The following is a 23,771-nucleotide window of genomic DNA, read 5'->3' as shown; positions in this document are numbered from 1 at the left end:
TTCCCTCCCCAGAATGTTTCATTTTTCATTTCTTTTGGTTTAGGCAATGAAAAACATAACCACTTAGTTCAGTTTCCAACCGGTTTCACTTTTTGTTTGATAGGCTGACTGCAATGCGTGAGCTGGGAAGCCTGCAGGGAAAGACTTCCATTCCCCACATTTTCACACTGAATTAAAAATGTTGCAAAAGCATTTCTAATCATACCAACAGTTGTGTACTGAGGGCAATTAACCAGAATGACTACTGAGGAATAAATTGTTCTGCCATAGATCTCTGGGTTAACACTTACTTCAGAACAATTAGTGAGTTTTCTAAGTGCCTACTGACTTCTGTCTTCATACCAGGGATACTCCTTTAATCAGTGATCTATCTCACTCATACCCTTTTGTTTCCATAGTTGCTGCACAAAGATAAACTGGTAACATTTATTTGCAGTATTGGAGGGGGGGGGAGGGAAGCATCAATCTATCCTAAAAGCAAAGCAGCGTTACACAAGATGAGCCAGGGCAATACCCCCAGAGAACTCTGGAAGCCTGAGCAAAGAGGGATGGCCATAGATTTTTGCTTGGGGGGGAACAGGAAGAATTCCCCAGTTAGGAGTCTGGCGTGCAGTTTGCTTGTTCAGTAACCACAAAGTGCCATTGCTGTCCCAATATTGTCTTTTATTTGGTGCCATAAATAGCTGTCTACTTCAGCCCATCGTGACCTTTGATTAGCATGGCTATAAGCAAGTGCTGGTCTGTCAAAGCACTTCACAACATACTTTTAAAACAGGAACAAGGTCAAATATAAAAGTAAGAGAATAAACATGAAGTATCTTTTTCTCCCATACAAGTGCAAAATTCCTCTAATATCTCATTATGCTTCTGCAAACTGTACATAAAGTAGAATCCAAAATCAGAAAAATACCACCAAAGGTCCTGGAAAGCTGAAGAGGAATCAGTTCTTAGTTTGTTCCAAACCTAAGGCTTCAATTGAATTAATCAGAGCTTCTACTCTTTCTCTTGGCTGAAGGAATCCTTCTTCACAAGAGGGAATACTTGCTACAAGTTGTACCAGTATTGTTTCCGTAAGTATTGTTCAGTTTTGGTTGTTGGGTTTTTGGGTTTTTTTGACTTTTATGTGAACTGACAGTCAATTTCTCAGTGGACAATTGCCCACATTATAAAAATCCACTGATGTGTCACTGTTCAGCTCTGCCAAAAAAGCCAAAGCAGTTAGAAGGAACACAGTATTTGTCCTGTCATTAAAACAGTGGTCTACTTAATAATAAAAAGAAATGACCATCATTAAACACACAGTTTATTTTTAAGGATAAGAAGCGTCAGAAAACATACAACTACAACTGAAGTGCTGTTGTGCCTCTCTGAGTCACCATAAACAGTGCAGATCTCAAGGGAGAATACTTAGGCAGGCAAGTAAAGTTCAATGCATTATAGGTGCAGTAATTTTAAATGCTTTGCCAGGAAAACAAACTGGATAAATTGGAAATAGCAGGGAAAGCCCAAAGTAATTCATAAGGGACAAAAGGAAAAAGGAGGCCACAATGACATGCTCAGAGGCATGAAAAATCACTAAAATAAAAGGGCTGCTCTTTCTATGATTGCACATATTTCTAACCTGAGCATGAACAGGCTTACATTTACACAGATTTTCACCATGGGTATGGCTTGTTTTTATTGTTGATGAAGAAAATGCATGTAAACCTATTCTTTCAGTAAATAAACTGTTGCATTTGTACAGTGATGAAGCAGCTGCATCCTTTGTTTTGTTCACTGAGTGGTTAACGCAGACATATACTTCAGATTTCCTTCTCACATGATACAACTAGTGATTAGGAAAAAAAAAAAAAAAAGACTAACCCTTAACTTGGTTAAAATAGGAAATAGCAGCAGACATCAGCACTTGGTTTTGAGCTCTAGCTTTTTACAGAAAAACACCCACCCACAGCTCCTGCAATGAGCAAGCAGTATTTTAGTCTTTGTCACTGCATGGTCCAAAAGATAAACATTTTGCACAGGAGTTAAGGCTGTTAGCCCTAGCCTCTTGAGCAAATTCCAACCCATGCAAGCTAAATTCCTCCTGCGTTTTCACCTGGATACTGTACTTTTCACTTCCTGCTCTGAAGTTCTTGAATGATGATGTTGAAACAAGACTTTGACCCTGGAATACAGACAAACAAAATGAAACATTAAGCTCCATTTCAGGTACTCTCTTGATCAAGTTCCCCATGTCTGCCAAACTTCTGTCCTTCCACAAGATGCGCTTTGCCATTTTTCCAGATTTTAAATCCAGGTTTAATGTCTCCCAGATTGCTACATAGAGTACCTACTCAGACTAGGGCTCTACTATGATTCATAGTCACATATGTACGTAAGGAACAAGAGCAATAAAAGACCCAAGTGGCTTTTTAAGTGCCGGTGTCCCCTAAGCAGTCTCCGTTCTGCCGGAGGCAGCGCTGCGGCGAGGCACGAAGCCCTGTCCCTGTGCCCGTCGATGCCAGCTCCCAGGCCCTGCCCAAAGCCCGCTGTCCGCCGGCGGGCCCGAGGCCTACGGGGGGCCGGGGCCCGAGGAACGGCCCGGCCGCAGCAGCGCCGCCCGGTGCAACCGCCGCACGCGCGGCGGGCAACCCCGCCCCTCCCCCTGCTTGCCCAGGGCCCTGCAGACCCCGGGCCCGTCCCGGGCCGCGAGGGCGCCTCTGCCCTCCTCCCCCCGGCTTTGTCCGCCGGGCCTCCCGCACGGCAACCCGAGGGCGGCGCGGCGCCGCTCGCCACCGCTTAAAGGCCGCCGCCGGGCCCAAGGGGACGCGCCAGCGGAGCGACCCCAGCACGCCGCCCCCACCCCCACGGGGCCCAGCGCGGCGGCGGCGGAGCGGAGGGGAGGGCCGGGCCAGGCCGGACCGGACCGGGCCCAGAAGGCAGCGGCCGCGCTGACGTCATTATCCGGGCTCTCCGCGCGGTTCGCCCGGCGGGTCACAATGGAACCCGCTCGAGCCTAACCGACGTGAAACGGCCGCGCGCGCGCACACGCGCCACCATCCCCCTTCCCCCCCCCCCCCCCCAACCTTCCTCGCCGCACATATAGGGGTGGGGGCAGGCGGGCCGCGGCCTTGCCGCTGCGGCGTGAGTGACAGCCCGGGGGGACGGGGGCGGGGAGCGCGTCACGCCGTTCGGGTGGCGGAGCCGCCGCCGCTGCGCGAGGTCGGGGCCTGCGGCGCGGGCCGTGCGCGGAAGGCTCTGCCGAGGCCGCCATCTTGCCCAGGGCCCCGCCAGACGGAGGTGCGCCGCCGCCGCCGCGTCTCGCCTCGCTCCCTCCCCCCTCCCCCGCCCTCCCTTCCCCCCACACGCACAGAGCCGTCAGCGCAGAGCGCTCCAGCCTCCCGGGCCGGCCCCGCCGCTGCCACCTTCCTGCCCGCCTGCCCCCGCGCGCAGCGGCCGTTTCTCCCCAGCCGAGCCCCGGGCCCTGGCTAGAGGCGCGGGGTGCCGCTGCGCCCCCTCCCCCGCGTGCGTCCGGTCCCCGGACGGGGCGGAGCGGAGCGCGCAGGCCCCGGCCAAGCCCCAGCCGGAGCTGAAGCCCAGGGCCGCCGGGCAGGAGCTGGTGACGCAGGAAAAACGCCCCGGCGCTGCCGCCGGCGTCGGAGAGAGCGGAGCGGTCGGAGCCGGGATCTGAAGCGCGGGCAGCAGCGGCAGCTTCATCTTCCCTGTTCCCGTCGCGGTACACGGAGCCCGCCCGGGGCGGGGGGGGGAACCGGGGAAGCGGGGCCGCCCCCTCAGTCAGCCGGCTGCACGCCCGGGATCGCGGGGCCTGGCATGAGACTCTGCCCTGCTGGCTGCCTGGGATGAGGCAGTCCCCGGCCGCGCTCCTTCGGCAGCACCCAGGAGGGCACCGGGCCGTCGCAGCAGCCGCCGCGGGACAAGAGGAAGGCGTGTGGGGGTGAGTGCCGGAGCACCGTGCCCGGGCGGGGCCGGGGGCTGGAGCTGAGGCCGGGGCCGGGACGCGGCGAGGTGAAGCGGCTACGCGGGGGCCGCTGTTTGTGCTGCAGGCGGCCGCCGCCGTGCGGAGCGGAGGGCGGCTGTCCCCGGGGATGGGGCTCCCGGGGTCGGGGTGCGGGACGGCGGGGTGCGGCGGGGAGGAGGGGGCGAGCCGGGCCCCGTGAGGCGGGGAGCGGGGGTGGGGGGTTGGGGATAACGAGCGGCGGGTGGCGGCAGCGCCTCCCTCGCAGCCCCCGGCGTGTGGCCCTGCATCGCTGGTGTTTTGGAGGGCAAGGGAAAATGGCTGACGGCTCCTCATCCTCTCCCCGGCTGCCGGCGGGTGGAAGTGCTCCGCGCCCCTCGGGGGGCTCTGCCAGCCGCCGGGCGGCCCCTCCCGCCGTGCCTCTCCGGTGCCGCCGGGCGAGCAGGGCCCGGTGGCTTCCCACAGGGCTGCACCCAGCTTTGCTTCCCCTGGCTCTCGCTTCCCTTCGCACCGAACGCCATTACTGAGGTGGAGTGATTGGAGCCGTGTAGGCCAGGGCGACGCCTGGAAATAAGGCCCTGCCGAGGCGCTTTTCCTACAGTCTCAATGAAAACCACCAGCACCAGCTCGTTCACGCCCGCTGTAAACATTATTAACACGTAGGCCACTCCTCTAGCCTCGGCTTCCAGCAACCCTTTTTCGATGCACAAAAAACGTTTGTGGCTTTTAACATCTTCTCGCTGTAGTTCACCCACTCACTTCTCCTCGAAGTTATGTCTTAGGGCTTGTCTGTTGCGATTTATTTTAGGCAATATGCAGTGTGACAGGGGTAGTTGTGTATGGTTTGGCCACGATTATTCTTTCTTATTGTCCTCAAGAAGACAGAGGATTTCACCAGCTGGATGGGTTGTTGGGTGGTTGGGTTTTTTTGGTCGGTTGGCAACCACTATGTTAACAATTTGTGCACCATTGTTTGTATACAGAGAGACTGGCCTTTGAAAATTACTTGATTTGCTCTCGTAGGAGCATCCAAAAATGTTGAGATGGTTTTTAAGATGCCATATTTCATTTTCAGCTTGCTCCCTCAGAAGTCCGGTTAAGTATCTTGAAGATGTACAATAACACACAACACAACTGTACAGGAAAAAGATTGTTCTAAATAAATGTTCATGTTCAGAGGACTCCTGGTCTCACTGTAGACATACTGCATCTGTCTCGGCTGTCTTCATGTTGCCTGTACAACTTGATTTATATTCATAGTTCTGCAGTTGTATTCATATCACTGGACTTTTGTATCAGCCCAAAGACCCTCTCAAGTCGCAGGCTTAAAGCTAGCACAAGGCCCATTTGCTGACCTAGTTGCAGAACTGGGGCCTGTATTTTTAAAAAGCTGTTGAATCTAGATATATTAATATGCAGTGTTAAGTATACTAGTGGCAACACTTCTTATGATTGAAAGACTAGGTAATCTGTGTTTTTCAGCAGGCTTCTCAAATGCCTAACAAGTGAATATTGCTATGTTTAGGAAGGGACTGTTGATGGGTGTTTGGAGGATTGACCTTTATCAGTTGTGGAATTGAAATGGTGTCTTTAGTAAGAAAGGTTTAGGGATGACTGAAATCTATAGGCAGCTAACTTTATTGTGCATATTTTAAAGTTTAACTTCAAGAAATTGGTAGAACTCCCCACCATAAATGTTCTTGGTCAGGTAACTTGTAATTTCAGCAAAAATGAAGTCATACATGAGGGTTTGGGGGGGTTGTTGGTTGTTTGCTTGTTTTGTTTATTTTTAATAATGCTTCTGATTCTTTGAGTTGAAGTAATATTTCTTTGTATCAAAAAAGTACGGTTGCTAATACCAAGAATTTTGGGGAAGTATATAAAATACATGTATTGATTATTCTGTTGCCATACCCTGGACAATGGTGATGCTTAATAATAGCCTTGAATGAAAAACACAAACATAATCATAAAGCTGCAGTGGAAGAAACTGAAGTGTTAGCATGTTTTGGGTAGGGGGGAATCTAGCAAAAAACAAATTTAAGGTTGTATCATAGTTAACTTTTTCCTCTCTCTCCAATGTCTTTTGTACTTTTGTTTTGTGTAGTTTTTCTTACTGGTACTTCTTTTAGGTAGCCTCTGTCTTTCCATACTGCTACTTCACGTTTTGCAAAATCTGCCCTTGTGGTGATGCTTCTGTCCATTGAATTGACAGAAAGACTACATCTGGAGGTGGTAATCGATAAGGGTAGTGGTAGCAAAACTGTTTACTCTTCCTGTATCTGTGGAACACTGTCACCCTTACATAAACATTTTGGTTCCCACATTGTGGTGCATTTGCACTCAGAAATAGACCAGTGTGACTGCATTCTGTTATAAATCCATACTTTATGCATTTTATTAATATTCTGGAATTCTTAAAAGTGAGACTCAGGATAAACAAATATAGTGGATTGCTGTCTATTCAACAAAATTAAGCAGACTTAAGACAGTAAAGGTACTAGTAATATCTTTGTTCCGAACAGCCTTACATTTAAGATTGAAATTGGTTTATCCAGTATCAATAGAGCTTTGGGTAGAAATGGAATAGAAATTTGGTTACTTACTAGTTGAAGCAGATAACTTTTAAATGGCTTTTAAGTTACGTTTCTGTCAGGTGTTATTGAAAATAGAATTTTTTCCCATGGAATTTAATGTGTTTGTCCTGCTCCAGTTTAGAAATAAGTTCTGAACTCGTTTCAGGTATTTGAATGGCAGGCACTTTTGTGTTAGGCAGTACTCTTGAGTGTGCGTGTGTATATATTCTACTTTTTTTCTCTCCAGAAATACTGTTTTATATATCCTAAGAGGTCTCAAAACTAGGTATATTTTGAAAACATCCCGAGCAGGATGGCCTCATTTGTGAATTAAATGAACAAAGATGTCCTTTACTGTTTTTCACTTAAAGCATTATTTATTTATTTTTTTAAAAAACAAGCCAAACCCACAAAACCCCAAAAACTATTACACTTATTCTTTTCCTCGTACTCACAAACACTGTTTAATCTAACCAGTAGTCTTGCTTATCCAGCACTTGCAGACCGAGACTGGTGTGAAGTGGTTGTCTGAAGATGTAAGAAACTTTGCTGTGTGTTCTATTCACTTGAAAGTGCATGTGAAGGCTTTTGTGTCCTTCAGCAAATGGTTTCCTGGATGTTAGCATTAGTATTAATTTGAACATGTGGACATGGTTTCTCTTGTACAGGTATTGTAAGTTTTTCTTATAACATGAATGTGTCTCCTTTTGAAACTCTGTAGGTTCATCCACTTTTATTATCCATATCACCGCCCTTGTTTAAAGTAGAGTCCAAAATCTAAAGCTCTACTCGAGGGTATGTTTTAGGAACACAGACAGCTTGTTAAGGTGTATCTCTTGTAGTACCTTGCCTTTGGCAAAGCTAGTGTTGCTGTAGACTTGTCTTATCCACGATGTTTGTGCTATATAAATGTACAACTTCTTTTCCCACCCATAACTGAGCTTTGTTATGCATGTTGTCTTCCTGACACAAACCTAATTAAAAAGTGAGCTATAATGCTATACCGGCCTGTTACCATCAATGTAGAACACTTACTACAATCTTCTATTTTGTTGTGTTTTTCTGAAGAGGTTCTTATTGTACAGTATCCAGTAGTGATGAATGTCAGTTGCTTAGCAGTCTTGCCAAGCAGTTAGTTACATTTAGGAAAAGCAGTTTGGTAAACCTTTGTATTGCAGAAATGCAGTTAAAAGGAACAGTCTTTCCAGAGCAGAGGCAAGGGATGGAAAGAAAGTCTTTCATAAGCATATGCTTGCATACAGTGAGACTTGTAGCTTTCTACCTGGGAAGTTTGAGCTACTTTGGATTAATGTGTTAGAAAAATGCAGTGACATTTTTCATATATTAAATGTAGTGGTGTTCTCTGATTAATATAGGAACATCCTGAAGTTCTCACACTGTTACAATGAATTGCAGTTTCGTAATGAATAGAGATCTTTTAAAAACAGTTATGTTGTATTGGCTGTCTCTGTTACACTTCAGGCTGTAGCATGACTTGAGAATATGGTTAACAGAAGTTCCCTTTGCACTTCATGATAGAACCATGTTTTGACTTGGATCTTCTTGTTTAGGATCTTGAATAAATAGACAGTGGCAGAAAGCCATTCTGTCGTGACTTTGCACCCTCAAAATGTCAGCTACTGCATTTCTGAGACATTACAGTGTCCACTTGAGCCCATTGGTGCTTTGAGCACTTTCTGTAGAACTGGTTTGGTAAAATCATTTAAAATACTGAGTGTTGGTAGGGTTAAAGGAGAGCTGTTAATAACTTCCTACAGTAGAGGAGGAAAGAAAGTAAGATCTTAAAGTAGCCAGGTGTGACTTAGCGTAAAATCTTTTTGCCTTTTTTTTCTTTTTTTTTTCTTAAGGGAGCTTACAAGCACAGCCAGTTTCTTTTGCATTTTCTGTTTTGAGTTTTCTGATACTTGCTTCATTTTTTAAAGAAGCTGTTAGTTACTCCTTTAACTTCAGAGTTGAATTAAATCTGCTTGATTCAAAGGTTTTTGGTTGCCAGCTGTTGACGTGTTCTCAACTAAAAATTAAAGTGCTGGGAATAAAAACTATTTGGCTACATGTATGTTCACAGGCTTGCTTTCCAAAGGAAACATTACTGATGTATGGTTTTTGAAAGTTAATATTAACTGTGAGAATGATTACTTGCTTTTGGTTGACTTCTCTGTTTTAGTACACCTACAAAAGAGTTCCATGGGATGTAGGTTTAAAATCTAGTAGTGTTTTGAATGCTAGTATTTCAGCTTTTTTAATTTACTTGAAATGAAGACTGCTTATAGAAGTAACGGATAGTGATCAGGAACCTTACCATGGGAAACTTTTATTTGTAGCATCCTTGATTTGCTTACAAAACCAGTATGTAACCTTTTTTGTGATTTAGTTTTCCTTACACATGTAACTGCCCACAGAAAAATGTGATTTTTTTTTTTTCTGGCATATAGGTCTTTGCATGACATCTTGGCAATTCATAATATTTGGTAGTTAGTGTTTAGCCATGAATTCACTCATTGGAGGGGAATTCCACATTGCATCATTCCTTAAAGATGCACATCTGTGAATGGAGAGTTCTCACAGAAGAAAATTTTTTTCTAAATATGTTTTTTTACCCTGAGATTAAAGAGTATGTTGAAGGCAAGACTAAAGGATATGTTGAAGGCAAGACACAAACATGTTACTCTTTAATGTTTGCTCATACTGTCTCCTCTCTGCTCTAAACTGTAGAAGACTTCCGTAGAATTTTCTTTAATGGAAGTGTTGTTCAAATGAGTGCTGCAAAATAATGAAAAGTACATGGAGGAAATTTTGGCACTAACTTTTCATAAAGCTTTCATGCAAAATACCCAAAATTCAAGTAGTAGAAAACTGTCCTTAGAAGAGCATTTGTTTATGACAGGTAACACTTTTGTGTAACAGCTGAATGGCAACACAGAATGACACAAAAACATATGTGATAAATTCCATAGGTGTCAATCCTTAAAAGTCATGTAATTGCTGCTTAACCTTTTCTCTAGATTCAGCAGGACTAGGTGTGGGAAGAGGCAATGGTATAGCTTTGTGTTAGGGTGATCTTACCTGTAGTGCTCTGAAATAATGAAAGAAGAAAAAGAAGAGACAGAGATCTGTTCAGTAAAGAAGAAACAGCAGTTGTGTGTGCCAGGTAGGATTGACAGGCTTTTTTGGTTGGAGGGGAGTGTTCTTGATAGTACTGTGGTGTGGGATAGTGGTGACAGGCCAGTACTGGCTGTGGGTGGAACTTCAGTTTTCTTGTCCGGAAATGAAAATTGACAGTGAGGGGAAGAAAAGTCTCTTATTGTTGTAATACAAGGTGAGAATGAATGATGTTGTCAAAATATACTGGCATCTCAATAAATGAACCTTGCATCTTCTGCCGTTTAATTCTTCTGCTGTCTTAGCAATGAAGTACTTAAGTGTGATTTTGAATGTATCAACAGAACGAGTCCATGATTTTGTAAGTTAAATAAGAAAGGTGGATCTCCCTAGCTTAATTTTTAGGTGAATTTGTTGGTGAAAGATCAAAACTTTGATAAACTGAAAGCTTACATTATTATTTAACCTGTATTTTACATTAGACTTTGTGTATTTCTAAATTAGAAACAAAATGTGAATTGTTTGGTGATTTCTGATGTTTCTTTTTAATGCATTTTCCTCAATCTTTAGCAGTGAGGACTTCCATTATTTCTTTTAAATTGTGACATAAATTCTCTGGAGCTTGAAGGTGAAAATTCCAGTGACTTGTCCTGCAGTTTCAGGCTCCAGTTTTGCACAGCCCTCCGTAATATGCCTTGACCTGTCTTTCAGACAGTGCTTTATTAATCACAATGGGACCTTAAAATCCCGGGTGCTTTTCCTGACTGCTTTTAAGTGTGTGTGTGTGTACGCACACACGCACGCAATAGGACTTACTCTTTTTTTAAGATGATGTACCAGCTTTTCCTAGGCAAGGCAATAATGTCACATTTCTTAAGTGGTTTATAGCTCTCTCACAGTGTCAGAGTTTCTTCATGATAGTTCTGGTAATCAGACAGGAAGATAACCTCCGGATTGCCTGAAAATTCTTACTGTTCTTATTCTTGCAGCACTTCAGACAGGTTGCTGTGGTTGACAGTTTGTAACGTGTCTAGTGAAGATGCAACTTGAAACATGAATTTCTTTTATGGCATTCAAGAAGTCATTAATTTCTTTTCCTTTCCTTCCATGTGTTAGGAGGGGGAAACCAGATAGTTTTCTTTTCTTTTTCTTTTTTTATATTTTCCATAAAATGAAAAGCTTTTAAGTGAAACGAAAAGCTTCATTTTCATCTGTGGCAACTGTTGTGGTAAGGTTAGCATAGCGGTAGTGGGACCTTGCTGTAAGCTAAAGTGTCTTCAGCCTTGGAATAAAAAAACATCCATGTGATCAGTATCAGCCTCTGGTTAGCAGGTGTGTGTGTCCCTGAAGTTTTTTCACTTACCTGCACTGTCCTAAGATTTTTGATCAGATGAAGGAGAGGATTGGGTAGTGCACCCTGACATGAATTTTCCTTTTTGTTTGTATCACTTTCCTTATAATGGAATGAGTGTGTAGAACAACTCTGGATATGGCGCCTGGAGGCAGCTGGATGAGGATAGTGAATGACCAACATGTTAGTTTAGTTTCATTGCTGGCAGGTAGTAGCCAAAATGAGTTTGATTTGGAGATTTGAATGTACTATGTTGATTGATCCTTCGTTAGTACTTCAGGAGATTCTTTTTCTAAAATTGAAATTGTACTTGATACTTGATGTGCTGTTTGTTTATATGTTTTATATTTCCTTAGGTGTGAGGATCACACAGGAAGATTGGGATGTTGTAAAAGTTGTATACATTATTTAGACCAGCAGCAAGTAACTGACAGTTGAGAGCAGAGTAAAAATCTGTCCTGTGAGAGCTGCTTGATGCTTTTAAGGATGTGCTTATACTATACTACACCTAAAATATGTTTGAGGGGTTTTCAGTGTTGATAAGCCACTGTGGTTCTTCATGGCTCTGAAAAATATGATAAATAATAGTAGTTCACACTTAAAATGAAGACTAACCCATTAATTCTACTTCTGATTATTTGAACAGCAAAATTTTGCTTTAAAAGGAAGTTTATCGTATGTCATATAACTTCTAAACGACAGTTGTCCACTAGAATTCTTTATTCTGTATCTTCAACATAATCAGCTGCTTTAGTGTATTTGACAAACTTAAGTTCTTTTCTCAGAGCTTCTGTGCCAGAAATGATGGGGGGAGGGGGGGAAGCCTTAACAACTGTGTTGATGTTTAAATGTTGAGCTGCAATAGATGTTGCATCTGTAGGAATTAGGAAGACGTTATTTTTGGGGTGTATTTCTGTAGGTGTAAAAAACTTTGCTTCTTTCACCAGCTCTGGAAATCTTTGTTTTCTCTTAAGATACTTATGATTTTTAAGATGCTTTATCTCAATTAAAAAAACGAGGGTTTTTTGTTTAAATTTTTGTGGTTTGTTCCTACTTGCCTGCTTGGTCTGGTGTTCTTGGTCTGCTTTAAAGAAATTCTATGGTGAGACTTTATTGAACTGGTAAAATTAGTGTCTATGCATTAACCCTTTTCTTTTCCTTCCTGCATATATTCTGCTTAATGCATGCTGTGTTTTCTCATGCCATTTTTCCATGAGAATGTTACCTAAGAATTCAGAGTGCCCAATTGTTTCAGTGGATGTCTTCCTTTGGACGACTTTTTCTTCTTTTTTCCTCTCATACTTCCGGGTAGCTAATGCTTCTGGATAACTAATGTTTTCTTTCACCAAAATTGGTGAGGTTAGGTGTATACTTTGGAGAGACTTTCTTGCTGGGAAGGAGACACTTTTTTTCCCAGCAAGAACTTGTCATAGAATACACATCATCAGTTAGAAATTCAGCAAAGAAAAAAACTAAGTGTGAAGTTGATGTTAGAGGTACCTTGGTTTAGCTCAGATGCTTGATAAATGCAAGTGAAAAATTTGTTTTTCCCCAGGTATAGAACATATTTCATCAAGATTTGGGGTTTGTAGTATTTCAGAGCAGATTCCTCATCAGAACTAAAAGCTTGATTTTTAAAGTACTTCCATTCATTTTTCAGTTGTATTATGAGCTGGCTCAGTGAAGTTACTTAAAAATTGTGTGCGGTGAAAAAGTGATGCAAAGAGCCTTGGAAAAAATGCACAAGTCTTGATCTATGTAAGCATTTTGCCATTTAAGGGGGATGTTTTCACTTGAGCCATAGGTAATTTAAGAAGATTCCTCTCAGTTTACATAAAAGTGGAAAATGGGGAAATAGAAGAATGAAACTTGTCATTAAACTAGTGGGTTTTGCCTCCACCTAATTATGAACTCTTTCTCCCATTGGATCCTTGAGTCTGGAAGATGGGTTGAATTGGATTGTCATTCAGCGTTTTATCTATGGAATTTATTCTGCAAATGCATGTGTTACATCACTCTAAATCCCATACTAAGTAGAATTACTACTCTTAATAAACTTGATAAGTGCTTTTCACTTTCAGCCTATATGTTTCCCAAACATTAACGTATTATTTCTCATATCGCTCTGTAAATTAAAAAGCTTGTGTTGTCTTTTGAATTGATGCAGAGAAGGTGTAAACTTCAGAAGTACTTACTCATAACTTTTCAGCAGGTTTTTATTAGATGTTCAGGTGTTACAGACACAGTTTGTGCTGGCATAAGTTGCTGTTGTGCTCCCTTGCTCTTCCTCAGTTTTCCTTTATCTCAGTATCCAGAAAAATGAGAGGAGGGTGAAGAGGTTAATCTGAAAAAATCTGTGATTTCTGCGAGTTTTACATAGCTGCCTCATAACCCGGAGTTTGCCCTTTGACTTCTGCAGTTCTGTTTCTTTTCTTGTAAAACATCATTTAACTGTTCTGCAACGAATAAAGTATGGACAGTTTGACAGTTTTTCTTCCTGCTGCCTCAGTTGCTTACTGTTTACCCAGGGGACTTAATTTGATAGAAATTAACTTTAGTTTGATGGAAATGAAAGTACAGTGGAAACCAGATTATTCGGGAAAATCCCGAATTATGTAGGAGAAAAATGACAAGTTGAGCTTTTGACAAATTTAGAGAGTATGTTCTGTGTCTCTCACAGACACAAAATGTTATTTCTTCTATATTCTTCTATATTCTTCTATATTCAAGAAAATGAAAATTTCTTCTGCAAAATAGTAGTAAGATGTTGACTGTCATAGTGGATACACCTGTTGTACTCAGTTACTTATACTCTGAGTTCCCTTTTTTTGACCTGAATTCCCAGATAATATTTGAATTGTGCAGTCTTATTTACAGTTTCATAGCCCTGACTTTTTTTTGTCAGCAGAACTAAAACTTTTGTCAGCTTCTGTGTTTTACATCATCTGCATTACCTGCTGTAGCTTTGTCACCGATTTATGTACTTGTGGTCAGATTATTCAAAGTGTTACTGCTAAATTAATTTTCCTGACTCATTCTGATCTGTTAAGCATTCCACTGGCTTTATCATAATTTCCAGGGCAAAGACAGTTTTTTGCCTTGACCTTGTTAAACTTCTCGCGCTTAGCCTTATTTGCTCTGACTACTTAATATTTCTTTCATGACTGAACTTGTGCTGTTTGTGAACTGACACTCCTTGCATTTATTATATACTAAACAGCTTTCTCTGTGCATTTTCCTGTGATATCCATATGTTTGAGAAAAAATTTGGTTTTTATTATGATACTTCTGTGTTGTCAAGACTCATCTCTGCTCTAATGTATGTGAACCTCGGTTGTTGTTGTAGCTAAATATGTGCTAACTGATATCCTTATACTGTTTCTTTCCTTTTTCTTCCTCTTCCAGGGTGTATTTCATGATAGATTGCACTGATGCTAAAAGAGTTGGTTCTTTCCATGGTTATGTATTCTTACTATTTCTCCTGCTGTTCTTAGTGTTCGTAGGGCATGTGATGCAGCCAAAAATTGAAAAGTTTTTCATTTCTTTCCCCCAGTTACCTTTCAGCCAGATTGGCAGCTTGATCAGGCTGACTGTGTGGTGATGTGAGGGTTAATACTAGTGGTTAGAAGGTGGTTAGGATGAAAGTGAGCAAGATTGCCCTCCTTGTCTTGTGACAGTGGAGGCTGACCTGGTTTTGAACAGATTGTGAAGCTGTATGTTCAGCCAAGGTTTGTCCACATGTAGAAATACTATTAACTTCGGTTCCAAAATTTATCAGGATATAATACTCCTGCTGGTCAATAAGATTACTGTTTCTCACTGAGATTGCAACAGTGGAAACAGAGAAGATCCCTGTGCACACACTTGTGGTGGCAGAACCATCTTATGAGAGTTCTGGCATTGTCACGTTGTGGTAGCTCAAGCGCTGTCCCTAAAAAGAACAGTTATGACACTCCTGGTCTCTTTTGGCCTGTTGGTGGATTTAGCTGAAAAGTGGTATCTTTATAGTCTGGTTTTGGTGGAAGGAAGGTGTTCTTTAGCAAGGGGATTTATGGGATTTAGCAGTTAACCATTTTCAGTGGAGGGAGATTAGTAGTAATGTGTGCTTTGGCTATTTTCTTTTGTTTTTTGTGGTGGGTGTTTTTTTAATGACTCTTTGGTTTTCAGACAGAGTTGCAACTGAGCTTTTAAACCCATCCTCAATCCTCAGGATGTGGTAGTAGTTGATTATTATATCCTGCATTTCTCAGTAAAGAAGGTTATGACATGCTTTTTGATAGATTTTATAGATATAGGAATATTAAGTTTCTGGGACAGTGGAGTAACTTTTCTGGTTTTGTGGGCGAGTGGATATAGTGGAAATAATTCTCCTCTTACCCAGTCCTGCTTTGTTCTTAATATACTTTCTAAGGGCTTCCTTACTTGTTCCTATCCAACTTCCTCTACTATTTACCTTTTTTGCATTTGTATCAAACTACAGCCTTTGTTGTGTTGGCAAAAGGAGCATTAAAACAGGAGACTGTTGGGACTTCTTATTTCCCTGAAGAGAGGCCAGGATTTGTAAGGGGAGTTGTTATACAAGTTCTCTGGAGCAGGTAGATCGAATGCTCAAGAAATCACAAAAAAGTCTGCTTAGGCAGATGGCTTGTATGAATTTAGTTGGAATGGAGCACATTTAAGGCAGTCTTAAAAAAAATAGCTTTGAGCTTATAACATCTCTAGTGAGCTTGTGCAAGCTTAATTTTTCAGGTTAAGTATCTTCTGACTGAAATGGTTGTAAGGCAACAGGAAATGGCAAAATACTTGCTTGCAGTTAGCTAGCATGGAACTGTAGAAAAATCTCCAGGCAGATTTAGGCAGTTGGTACATTGAAAACTAATTGGAAGTTTGGCCAAGTTTGTTAAGAAGTTATGAAGAAGCTTACAGAAATGTGAATTTTAATGCAAATACAGAATTTCTTCTGTATTTGAGACATTTTAAATTATGTATGATGATGGTTAGTGTTTGAGTTCCTGTGCTTAGTTTGTGCTTTCTGATTGAACATTACATGAAAAGCAGAGGGTTTTTTTTTTATAAAAGGTGAAATTAAAGCTTGTACAGTAGTGGGGGTGCTTAGATTACATGTATTTAAAGCAACCTAGGTATTCCACAAAGTTATTTTTGTCATGATTCAAGAACGTAAAATGCTTCCAACTTAATACTGGGTTAGATGGTGTACCATGCTTTAATTATTTGCAGTTAACCAAGCAATAAGTTGTGTTAATTTTATACTTTGAGGGAAAATGTCTGTAATATATTGGTAATGTCACAGGATATTATGAATATAGACTAATAATTATTAGTTAATCAAACAATTATTTTCTTTAATGTAATATTTAACATAGTTTAGAGAAGCCCTTAAATTCTCCATAGAAAACATGAAGGGAGTCAGAAGGGGTTAGCCTGGTTTTTGCGGGCTAACTTTTAAACTTCATTTGTCTTAACAGAAGCTTTATGGTGTAACTGTGGTAGTGGCATTTGGTACTGCACACTATGGTGATACATCAGGTGCTGTGTATGATTTAACAAAGAATAGCACAGAAGTAAAATGTAGAAATAACATAGTAGTAATACCCATAATTCATTGGCTGGATGGTTCTAGGCAGCATTTCAAGTATTTATAGTGCTGAGTTTTGCAAAGCCTGAAGTGCAGTATACTATAAATAATTTGATGTTTTAAAGCCACGAGTGGAATGAACCTGGAAGATGCCATTATGCTTCCCTTCAAATACTTGACAAAGAATGAATGTAGCGAAAGCCATTCAGCACCGGCCAGTAGACTGGTAGAATGTACGAACCTCATCAGAAATAACAGAAGCCGTGATATATTTATGTATCTCGGGGGAAACCAAGACTAGAGATGCCACTGAATGTAAGCAATGATAATGTGGACATTTGTATGGTTTGGTGGGATCTTCCAGGGATGGGACGTTGAAGTGTTGCTTCCTTGTGAGCTGTGTTCCCCAGGAAGAATTTAAGTTATGGATAGTATTACATTGTTCTAGTATAGCAGATCAAAGGGAGCATTTTGATTTAAACTTTTTTTCATTGTATTTAATTTTTTTCTGCATTTAATATTATCTGTAATCCTTAGGCAGTTGGACTAGGTAATTCTACTCTGTTCATTGGAGGAGGAGGTGGATACTTTATAGTTTCAGCTCCGTCAATCCTGCCTACAAAATTGTGCTAAAAACTCGGATTTCTTTGTAAGCATTGCAGCACAAGAAGAGCACAACTTCCAAGGAAGTTTCAAAGGTCAGCTGAGCTAGGGTGTAAAGGTTCTTAATAGCTGTAAGGTTTTGAGCCCAGTTCCTGTCAAGAAGTGAGGTATTTTGTGAATGCATTTTGGAATTTACAAAACTCATGTTCTCTACTTAAGGGACCTGATTTAGAAGTTACAGAATCTAACGCAACCTAAAACAATGCTAATAACTTCCTGTATAAGTTGCGGAACTAAAGTTCTGTATGTGTATCAATGGTCAGATAAAAAATGCAAAGTTTTTATGAAGTTAAGAGTCCAAGGTTTTGATCATGAAAGAAGAAAGGAATATCCATTCCTAAAGACAGAATTGAAAGAGCTTCTGAAGTGGTCAAGAAACTGGAGTTTGCAGTTTGGAGGTAAAATCTGTGTAGGTACATCAACATTTTGTTTGTTTTTTGTCTATGTGATGTGAATATTGCTGACTTCTTATGGCAAATCTGAATAAAAATGGGGGAAAAACCCCACAGTCTTTGCTGTGAAACAAGGTAATATCGAAACACAAAATCAGGTAGGCTTAAGCTGTTGGGTAGTATTGATGATGCTTGTCTCAAAAAAATGAAACAAAAGAGACTGACAGTTTTTTATGAACAAAATTTTTGGCCTTGTTTTAATTTGCTTTAGTACTTTAAACATGGGTACTGCTCAACACAGAAATATAAATGTAACAGAGCTTATGTTAGCAGAGTTGTGTAAAAAGTTGTGTGTTAACAAAATCAGATTTGATTTGGTTTTAACATTACCTTGTAGAAGCTAGTAGACTTTTTGGACTGTGTGAACTGACTTTCTTGCTGAGTTCTTGGTTTCAAGAAAACTAGACTTTGGTAAAAAGTGTTTACTGCGCTTTCTCTGGTGTGATAGAACAACCTTTAAGAGCCTTTTACCTGATAGGCTTTTTTGGCTTTGTTTTTTAATACTGAAGACTTACTGGTACTTTCCTGTGCATAGCTGGTAGTAATTTTTTTACACCCTAGTATTACTGATTCTGTTTCAAACCTATTAATCCTGGACCTTCCTCTCCATTTAGTTCTGTATTTTTCCTGTATATTGTATCTGCTGTCTGCTTTAATTTCCAGTGCAAAACTATAACAGTGTCATGGTACTTAGTTCTGCATATGTTGGAAGGTAAAATTCCTAATGCCTTTCAGTGGGAGAATTGCAGTGGATGGAAGTACTACATTTTTACCTGGTGTTCTGGGAATGCATTCAGCATCCTCCCTTCTCACTTGGTACGAAGAACAGTGTTACTGAATATATTACTCTTTATCATTTATGCTTTAAAAGTTCTGTTTTAAGATAGTTTTTGTGTATGGACATAATTTGTAATTGAAAGTGTAGCTATATATAGTTAATGGTATCAGCTGGTTGTCTTAGCTCTGTGTGCTATTTCAAACAGCCAATAAATGTTTTCTTGCATGGCTAGCCAAAGATTTGCAGAACACACATTTTAGATATATTGGTTCTATTCCTGAAGTCTACAACTTAAAAGCTCTTAGCATGAAATTATATCTTACTGTATTTATAACTTTGCATTTCAGAACTGAAAAGGAAATGCTGTGTAGTGTAGAAAATTGTGTACCTCTTTTCAAAAGTTGTTGGGAAAAGGCAGGTCCTCAGTGCTCTTTCTGATTTTGTTGATGTCCTTAATGGGCAATTATTCCTTTATTTCTTTTTTGAAAAGAAAATGTCACTTAATGTAGTTCATATAGTACTTGCTGGCTGGCTTCTTGGTTCGTTCTTTCCTTTGATAGGCCCAAAAGCTGAAGGAAGTAGAAATAGCAGTCTTAAAAGGACATCTTTATTCCCTTATTGCAAGGGAGTAAGATAAATAATGGTTGGAAACCCCAGAGCAACTACGCTGCCTTGGAAGTGGATGGTCTCTGGTGTTCTGTCCTGTGGCCAGTCTTGTAATGGGTTCAGGCACTTGAGTCAGCGTGTTGCACTTGCATTGTGCTGGGGCATCTAATGGGTGTGGAGGGTATCTTTGTCGCTACTTTTTTTTTCTCCTAGATGTAAAAGGCTGTGCTTTACAAGTTTCTTATCAGTTCTTTCACCAAAATGACATGCTTCTGTTAAAAAGATAACAGTCCTGAGATTTATTCTTGCTATAAGCATGTAGTTGTGGTGTACACATGTAGTTGCTTTTCTAGAATAACCATGCTTCTAGCAGTGTTTCCCAATATCTACAGTTTTCTGTATGTCATTTTTTTCTAGGTGAATGACCTGACACTTGGCTATGTTAGTGTGCGTTTTATTGTGCCAAGCTTGTCAGATGATCCATATTACTCTTAACACGTTCTCACTGTTCATCACCCCATTAGTTTGTGTGCCGTGCAAAATTTATTAGTAGTTCTATAGTTTTATCTATGTAGTCGGTAATATTGAATAGTACAGGATTGAGAATTGATACGTGAAGGGCTTGGCTAGGAATGTTGTCCCTGTTAAAATTGTGTTAATAATTCTGGTTTCAGTCAGTGGAGATAATATTGTTAAAAACTGTTTTGTTTACTGTTTAATTAGACGAGCATGTAAAAATGCACTACAGAAATTCAGATAATCTAACATCTTTCACATTTATGATAAAGTATTAAATTTATCTTAGTTATTAGACTGTAGGAAGTTGTATTAGTGGCTGTGAGTTTCACTAAACAGGCTTATGTCCAGAGATGATTTCTTCTCTCCATTCTCCCTACTCCTCCCCTGCTTCCTTTCTGTGCTATTTTCAACTATATCCTGTTTTTCAAGATCTAGTAGATGTTATGTTGTAGATTTCTTGTGATTCTTGTTCATGTTGTAAAGTTACAGTGTAACGGTGGGTTTTAAAGTATATAGTATAGTTTTTCCAATGTAAGTATTGGAAACTTGAGTTTTCTGTGTTGACACTGATGCATCTTTTATGTTTAGCTTCAAAGCAGAAATACTACATAATGTCATGGCAGAAGAGTCTGAGATGTTTAACATTTATTTAATGATTCATGTGGTTGTTGCTGGGATATTTTAAATGTATTAATTATGAATGATAATCATGTGTGTACTAGGAAATGCATATTAGCTAAACAATAAGGATAATCAATTAGAATAAATTTGGAGACCATGTATTAAATGAGTTGCATGAAGAAAAAAAAAATATTTTGGGATACATCATTCTGTTTTGTTAATATATTGCAATATGTTTATCCAAAACAAAATTTTAAGTGCAAGAAAAATGAGGTGGTGTTTTCTACTTGCATTAGTATACAAACGCATATGTTCTCCTGAAATAGCTTTAGAGTCATTCTGCTATGAAATTGAACCTGTTGCTATCACTGTCCACTTGTTTTCTGATCCACTGATAGATATTGTTATAACCAAAAAGAAAACTTTCAGTGCCAGAACAGCAATATGGTTCATGTCTGTCTGCTCTTAGAAAAAATATTGACAAGAATTGTAGGCTGTATTGTGTGCATCCTCAAGCAAAGAAAACATGGAGATGAGTACTGCTGAGTACAAGCTTAGGTGTCTGATCTGTTGTCTCTTCAGACTTTGTAATACATCCCATTCTGTACATTCCCGAAGCTTTTCATTCCCCTTTTATAGTGTGCTTCAGCAGATAGTGCAAGCCATTGATACTCACTATTTCTTCCCTAGTTTTTTGCTATAAAATCCGTGTCTTGCTGAGAAGAGCCTTCATTACTTAAGTGAAATTAAGCCTGTATTTTTTGCTACCCTTAATACTGAGAATGTGTTTCAGTTTTTCCCATTGACTTTTGGGCATTCAATAATAATGCTCTTTGTAGCAAAAGGGCAGAGCAGTCAAGTTGAATATGAAGTAACATTAAAAGTTACTTAGTGCTTTTTAAAATGACGTAAGATTAAATCTTTTAAAGAAGATTAACTTAAAAAAATAGTGTAACATCTTGCAATCGCTAGCATTTGGATTAATGCTTTAAGGAACAAACTTTAAGGGTTCTTAAAGTGTTCTGGACAGTGAACCTTGCTATATAGCTTGGAGAGGTATACTTACTAACATCCATTTTTAGAACTGAGTGAACAGCCTGAAGTGTTTGATATGGCTGTGACCAAACTACAGATTTAATAATCAGAAATAAGGAACTAAGAGTGTTTAATCAGTCTGCGGTGCAAACTTTAGACATTCTGTTTTCTTGAAGTAGTGATGAGTAGACATGATCTAATAGTAGAGTATCAACTGCAAATGTATGTATTCCTTTTAATCTAGAACATTATTTACATGTAAACATTAAACCATGATTTATTCTTCTTACAGTGTTCTACAGCTGCATGTAAAGGACTAAGGTTGCAGTTGACCCTGTAATACCGACTCAGTCCTAATTGGCTGTATTGTCAAGAACGCATTCTTTGGGTTGTAGAAGGGCAGCCTCCTGTATAAACAAACTGTAGTGTAATCGGAAAAAGGTATAGCATTGTGTCGCTTAGCAGCATGAGATTGAATCTAACTGTCTGAAACTAATGTGTACATACTAAAGTTCTAAGATCTGATTTAAAAATTTATTTTAATTTTGAGGTTGTTTCCTGTTGTAGCTTGTTCTTTTAATACAAGTGGAAAGGAAGTCTTGCCTGCTTCTTTGCATGTTCATTGGGAATTCAAGAAAAGGGCTGCATAGTAAGTGGAAGTCATACTTCAGAACATTTAAGGAATTTTTAAAACAGATGTTAACATTTTCCAGATTGTCTTAGGTTGTAGTGGATGCATTTACCAGTGCTTTTTTATTTTATTCACTTGTATTCATTCTGTTCTTGGAAACTCTGGTATGTTTTACTGTCAGGACAAAAATTCTCAACTCCTAGCATAAACCCCCACATTATCTAGCTGCTTACCAGTGCCTTGAATGTAGTTTCTTAATCGCTGAGAAATGTTTAAAGCAAGAATTTAAATAGTAGAATTGCAGAGGCTGTAAATCTTTTGTCTCTCCTCCTTCTGTCATTGAGATATATGGAATACCATTGAGGATACAGTTTCATGCCAGTTGGGCCAGTGTTAACTCTCACTCAGAGCTCCTGAAGTGAAGGAATGGTCATACTGGGTGAGAAGCCCCGTCTTGCTGAGTGCTCTGTCCATGGCAGTGGCCTGAAATGTATGCCTACAGAAAAGCATGGCAGCAAGGCCACAGCTTACTGGAGGGGATGTGTTTAATTATTTTAACATTTGCTGTGGTTTTGTGTAAGGCATTGACTGCGTGCTTTCTTGGTGCCATATCTTGGCATTCTTCACTATTTACTGTCACATGAGCAAAACACTTCTCCTTTAGAGCAGGAACTGAAATTGACTTTTCTGGCTACCAAAAAGAACCAAGTGTATGACCTGAAGACCTGATCTCTTGTTACGTTATCTGGGAAAAAGCATCGTGTACAACTGGTTACTTAAGGTACATTACCTAACCGTGCAATGCTCCAAGAATTATTGGCAAGTGAGTGACTTTTAGAGAAAGGCAGTTGTTGCTGCTGTCCAGTTCCCTTTCAGGGCCTGACTTTCGTAGATCATTGCCTTGAAGTAAGATAGGCCTTTGAGTAATATAAAGGTTTTCCTGGTTTTTTTGTGTTGTTTTTTTTTTTTTTTTAAGTGTTTTGGAAAGTTATTCCATGTGGAAGCATCTCTGCTATGAAGACAGGCTGAAAGAGTTGGGGTTGTTCAGCCTGGAGAAGAGAGGGCTCCAGGGACACCTCACAGCAGCCTCCCAGTGCCTGAAGGGGCTACAGGAAAGCTGGGGAGGGACTTTGTACAAGGGCATGTAGTGACAGGACAAGGGGAGGTGGCTTTAAACTGGAAGAGGGTAGATTTAGATCTTTAGCCGGAGAAGCTAGAGGAGAGACTTTACTTGTGATCACCTGAAAACAGAATGTGAGAACCATAAGCTTAGGCTGCCTGTTACACCTGAAACAGTCAAATGCAGTCAGATTCTGCTCTTCATTAGTATGTCTCAAGTCCAGTTACATGAGAAACCAGTACCATTGTCCAGTATTCTGTTTGGAATCTCGTTCATATTAAGGCTTCAATCTTTGATTGTTCTCAGGATTTTAATTTTCAACCAGACCTCTGCATAAGCTCCCCAGCGCTCTAAAATATGAGCGGAAGACAATAGGGTTGGGGTGTCATACCTTGTAAGTCTATAATACAGATAACATTCATGTTTGTTGCTCAAGGAAGAGGAAACATCATTGCTTAAAACTGTCATTTTCTGCAACATTCCTCTACGGTCACTTCAGCATAGAATGCTGTATAGGTGGTACTTGAAGCTCTGAATACATTTAGAGACTCCTTTGAGACTATATTTATGGGGTTAAGAGTTGTGGTCTTTCTGCTTTGCCCTTGACCCGCTAATAAGCGGTGATGCTTTCTTTTGGAAGTTCACTTTCTGTGCTTTCACTGCTTGCTTAAATTCACGTGAATGGTAGGTGTGGGTGTATCTTGTACAAAGTGAAGTTGCATACTGTTAAATGGATGTAGCTTAGCTA

At 40.5% G+C, this 23,771-nt stretch overlaps 2 protein-coding genes across 5 annotated transcripts in view; one reads left to right on the top strand and one right to left on the bottom strand.

Annotated features, from left to right (window-relative positions):
- Positions 1 to 646: 646 nt before the first annotated feature.
- Positions 647 to 3,336, bottom strand: LOC114017795 (uncharacterized). 3 transcript variants are annotated; one of them, XM_055702286.1, is made up of 3 exons: positions 3,080 to 3,336; positions 2,096 to 2,164; positions 647 to 1,197 (listed from the first exon to the last, which is right to left on the bottom strand). In XM_055702286.1, exons 1-3 carry the CDS (start codon positions 3,251 to 3,253, stop codon positions 1,192 to 1,194), a joined length of 249 nt encoding a protein of 82 aa, XP_055558261.1. In that variant the 5' UTR covers positions 3,254 to 3,336; the 3' UTR covers positions 647 to 1,191. The 3 variants fall into 3 exon arrangements, 2 of the variants coding, with proteins under 2 accessions (XP_055558261.1, XP_055558260.1); XM_055702285.1 differs by having other exon boundaries at positions 647 to 1,828; positions 3,080 to 3,335; XR_008730924.1 differs by lacking the exon at positions 3,080 to 3,336 and having other exon boundaries at positions 647 to 1,828; positions 1,946 to 3,056.
- Positions 3,337 to 3,362: 26 nt separating this feature from the next.
- USP9X (ubiquitin specific peptidase 9 X-linked) overlaps positions 3,363 to 23,771 on the top strand; it is a 106,379-nt gene continuing 85,970 nt past the window's right edge. For both annotated transcript variants that reach the window (XM_055702283.1, XM_055702282.1), the window contains exon 1: positions 3,363 to 3,934. The gene's annotated coding sequence lies outside the window, so the exon portion shown is untranslated. The remainder of the gene's footprint in view (positions 3,935 to 23,771) is intronic.

Source organism: Falco cherrug, chromosome 2, assembly GCF_023634085.1.
Source record: "Falco cherrug isolate bFalChe1 chromosome 2, bFalChe1.pri, whole genome shotgun sequence".
Taxonomy (NCBI): Eukaryota; Metazoa; Chordata; class Aves; order Falconiformes; family Falconidae; genus Falco; species Falco cherrug.
The sequence above is the reverse complement of the archived record's forward strand: the minus strand, read 5'-3'. Positions and strand labels throughout refer to the sequence as shown.

Bases quoted from the DNA above. Each gene is read 5' to 3' on its own strand.
- LOC114017795 (XM_055702285.1), bottom strand. From the start codon at position 3,253: ATGGCGGCCTCGGCAGAGCCTTCCGCGCACGGCCCGCGCCGCAGGCCC. The intron at 2,165-3,079 runs GTGCGGCGAGGA...TCTGTATTCCAG, and splicing joins GCCTGCCCCCACCCCTATAT to GGTCAAAGTCTTGTTTCAAC. The intron at 1,829-2,095 runs GTGAAAACGCAG...CCTAATCACTAG, and splicing joins GTGAAAAGTACAGTATCCAG to TTGTATCATGTGAGAAGGAA.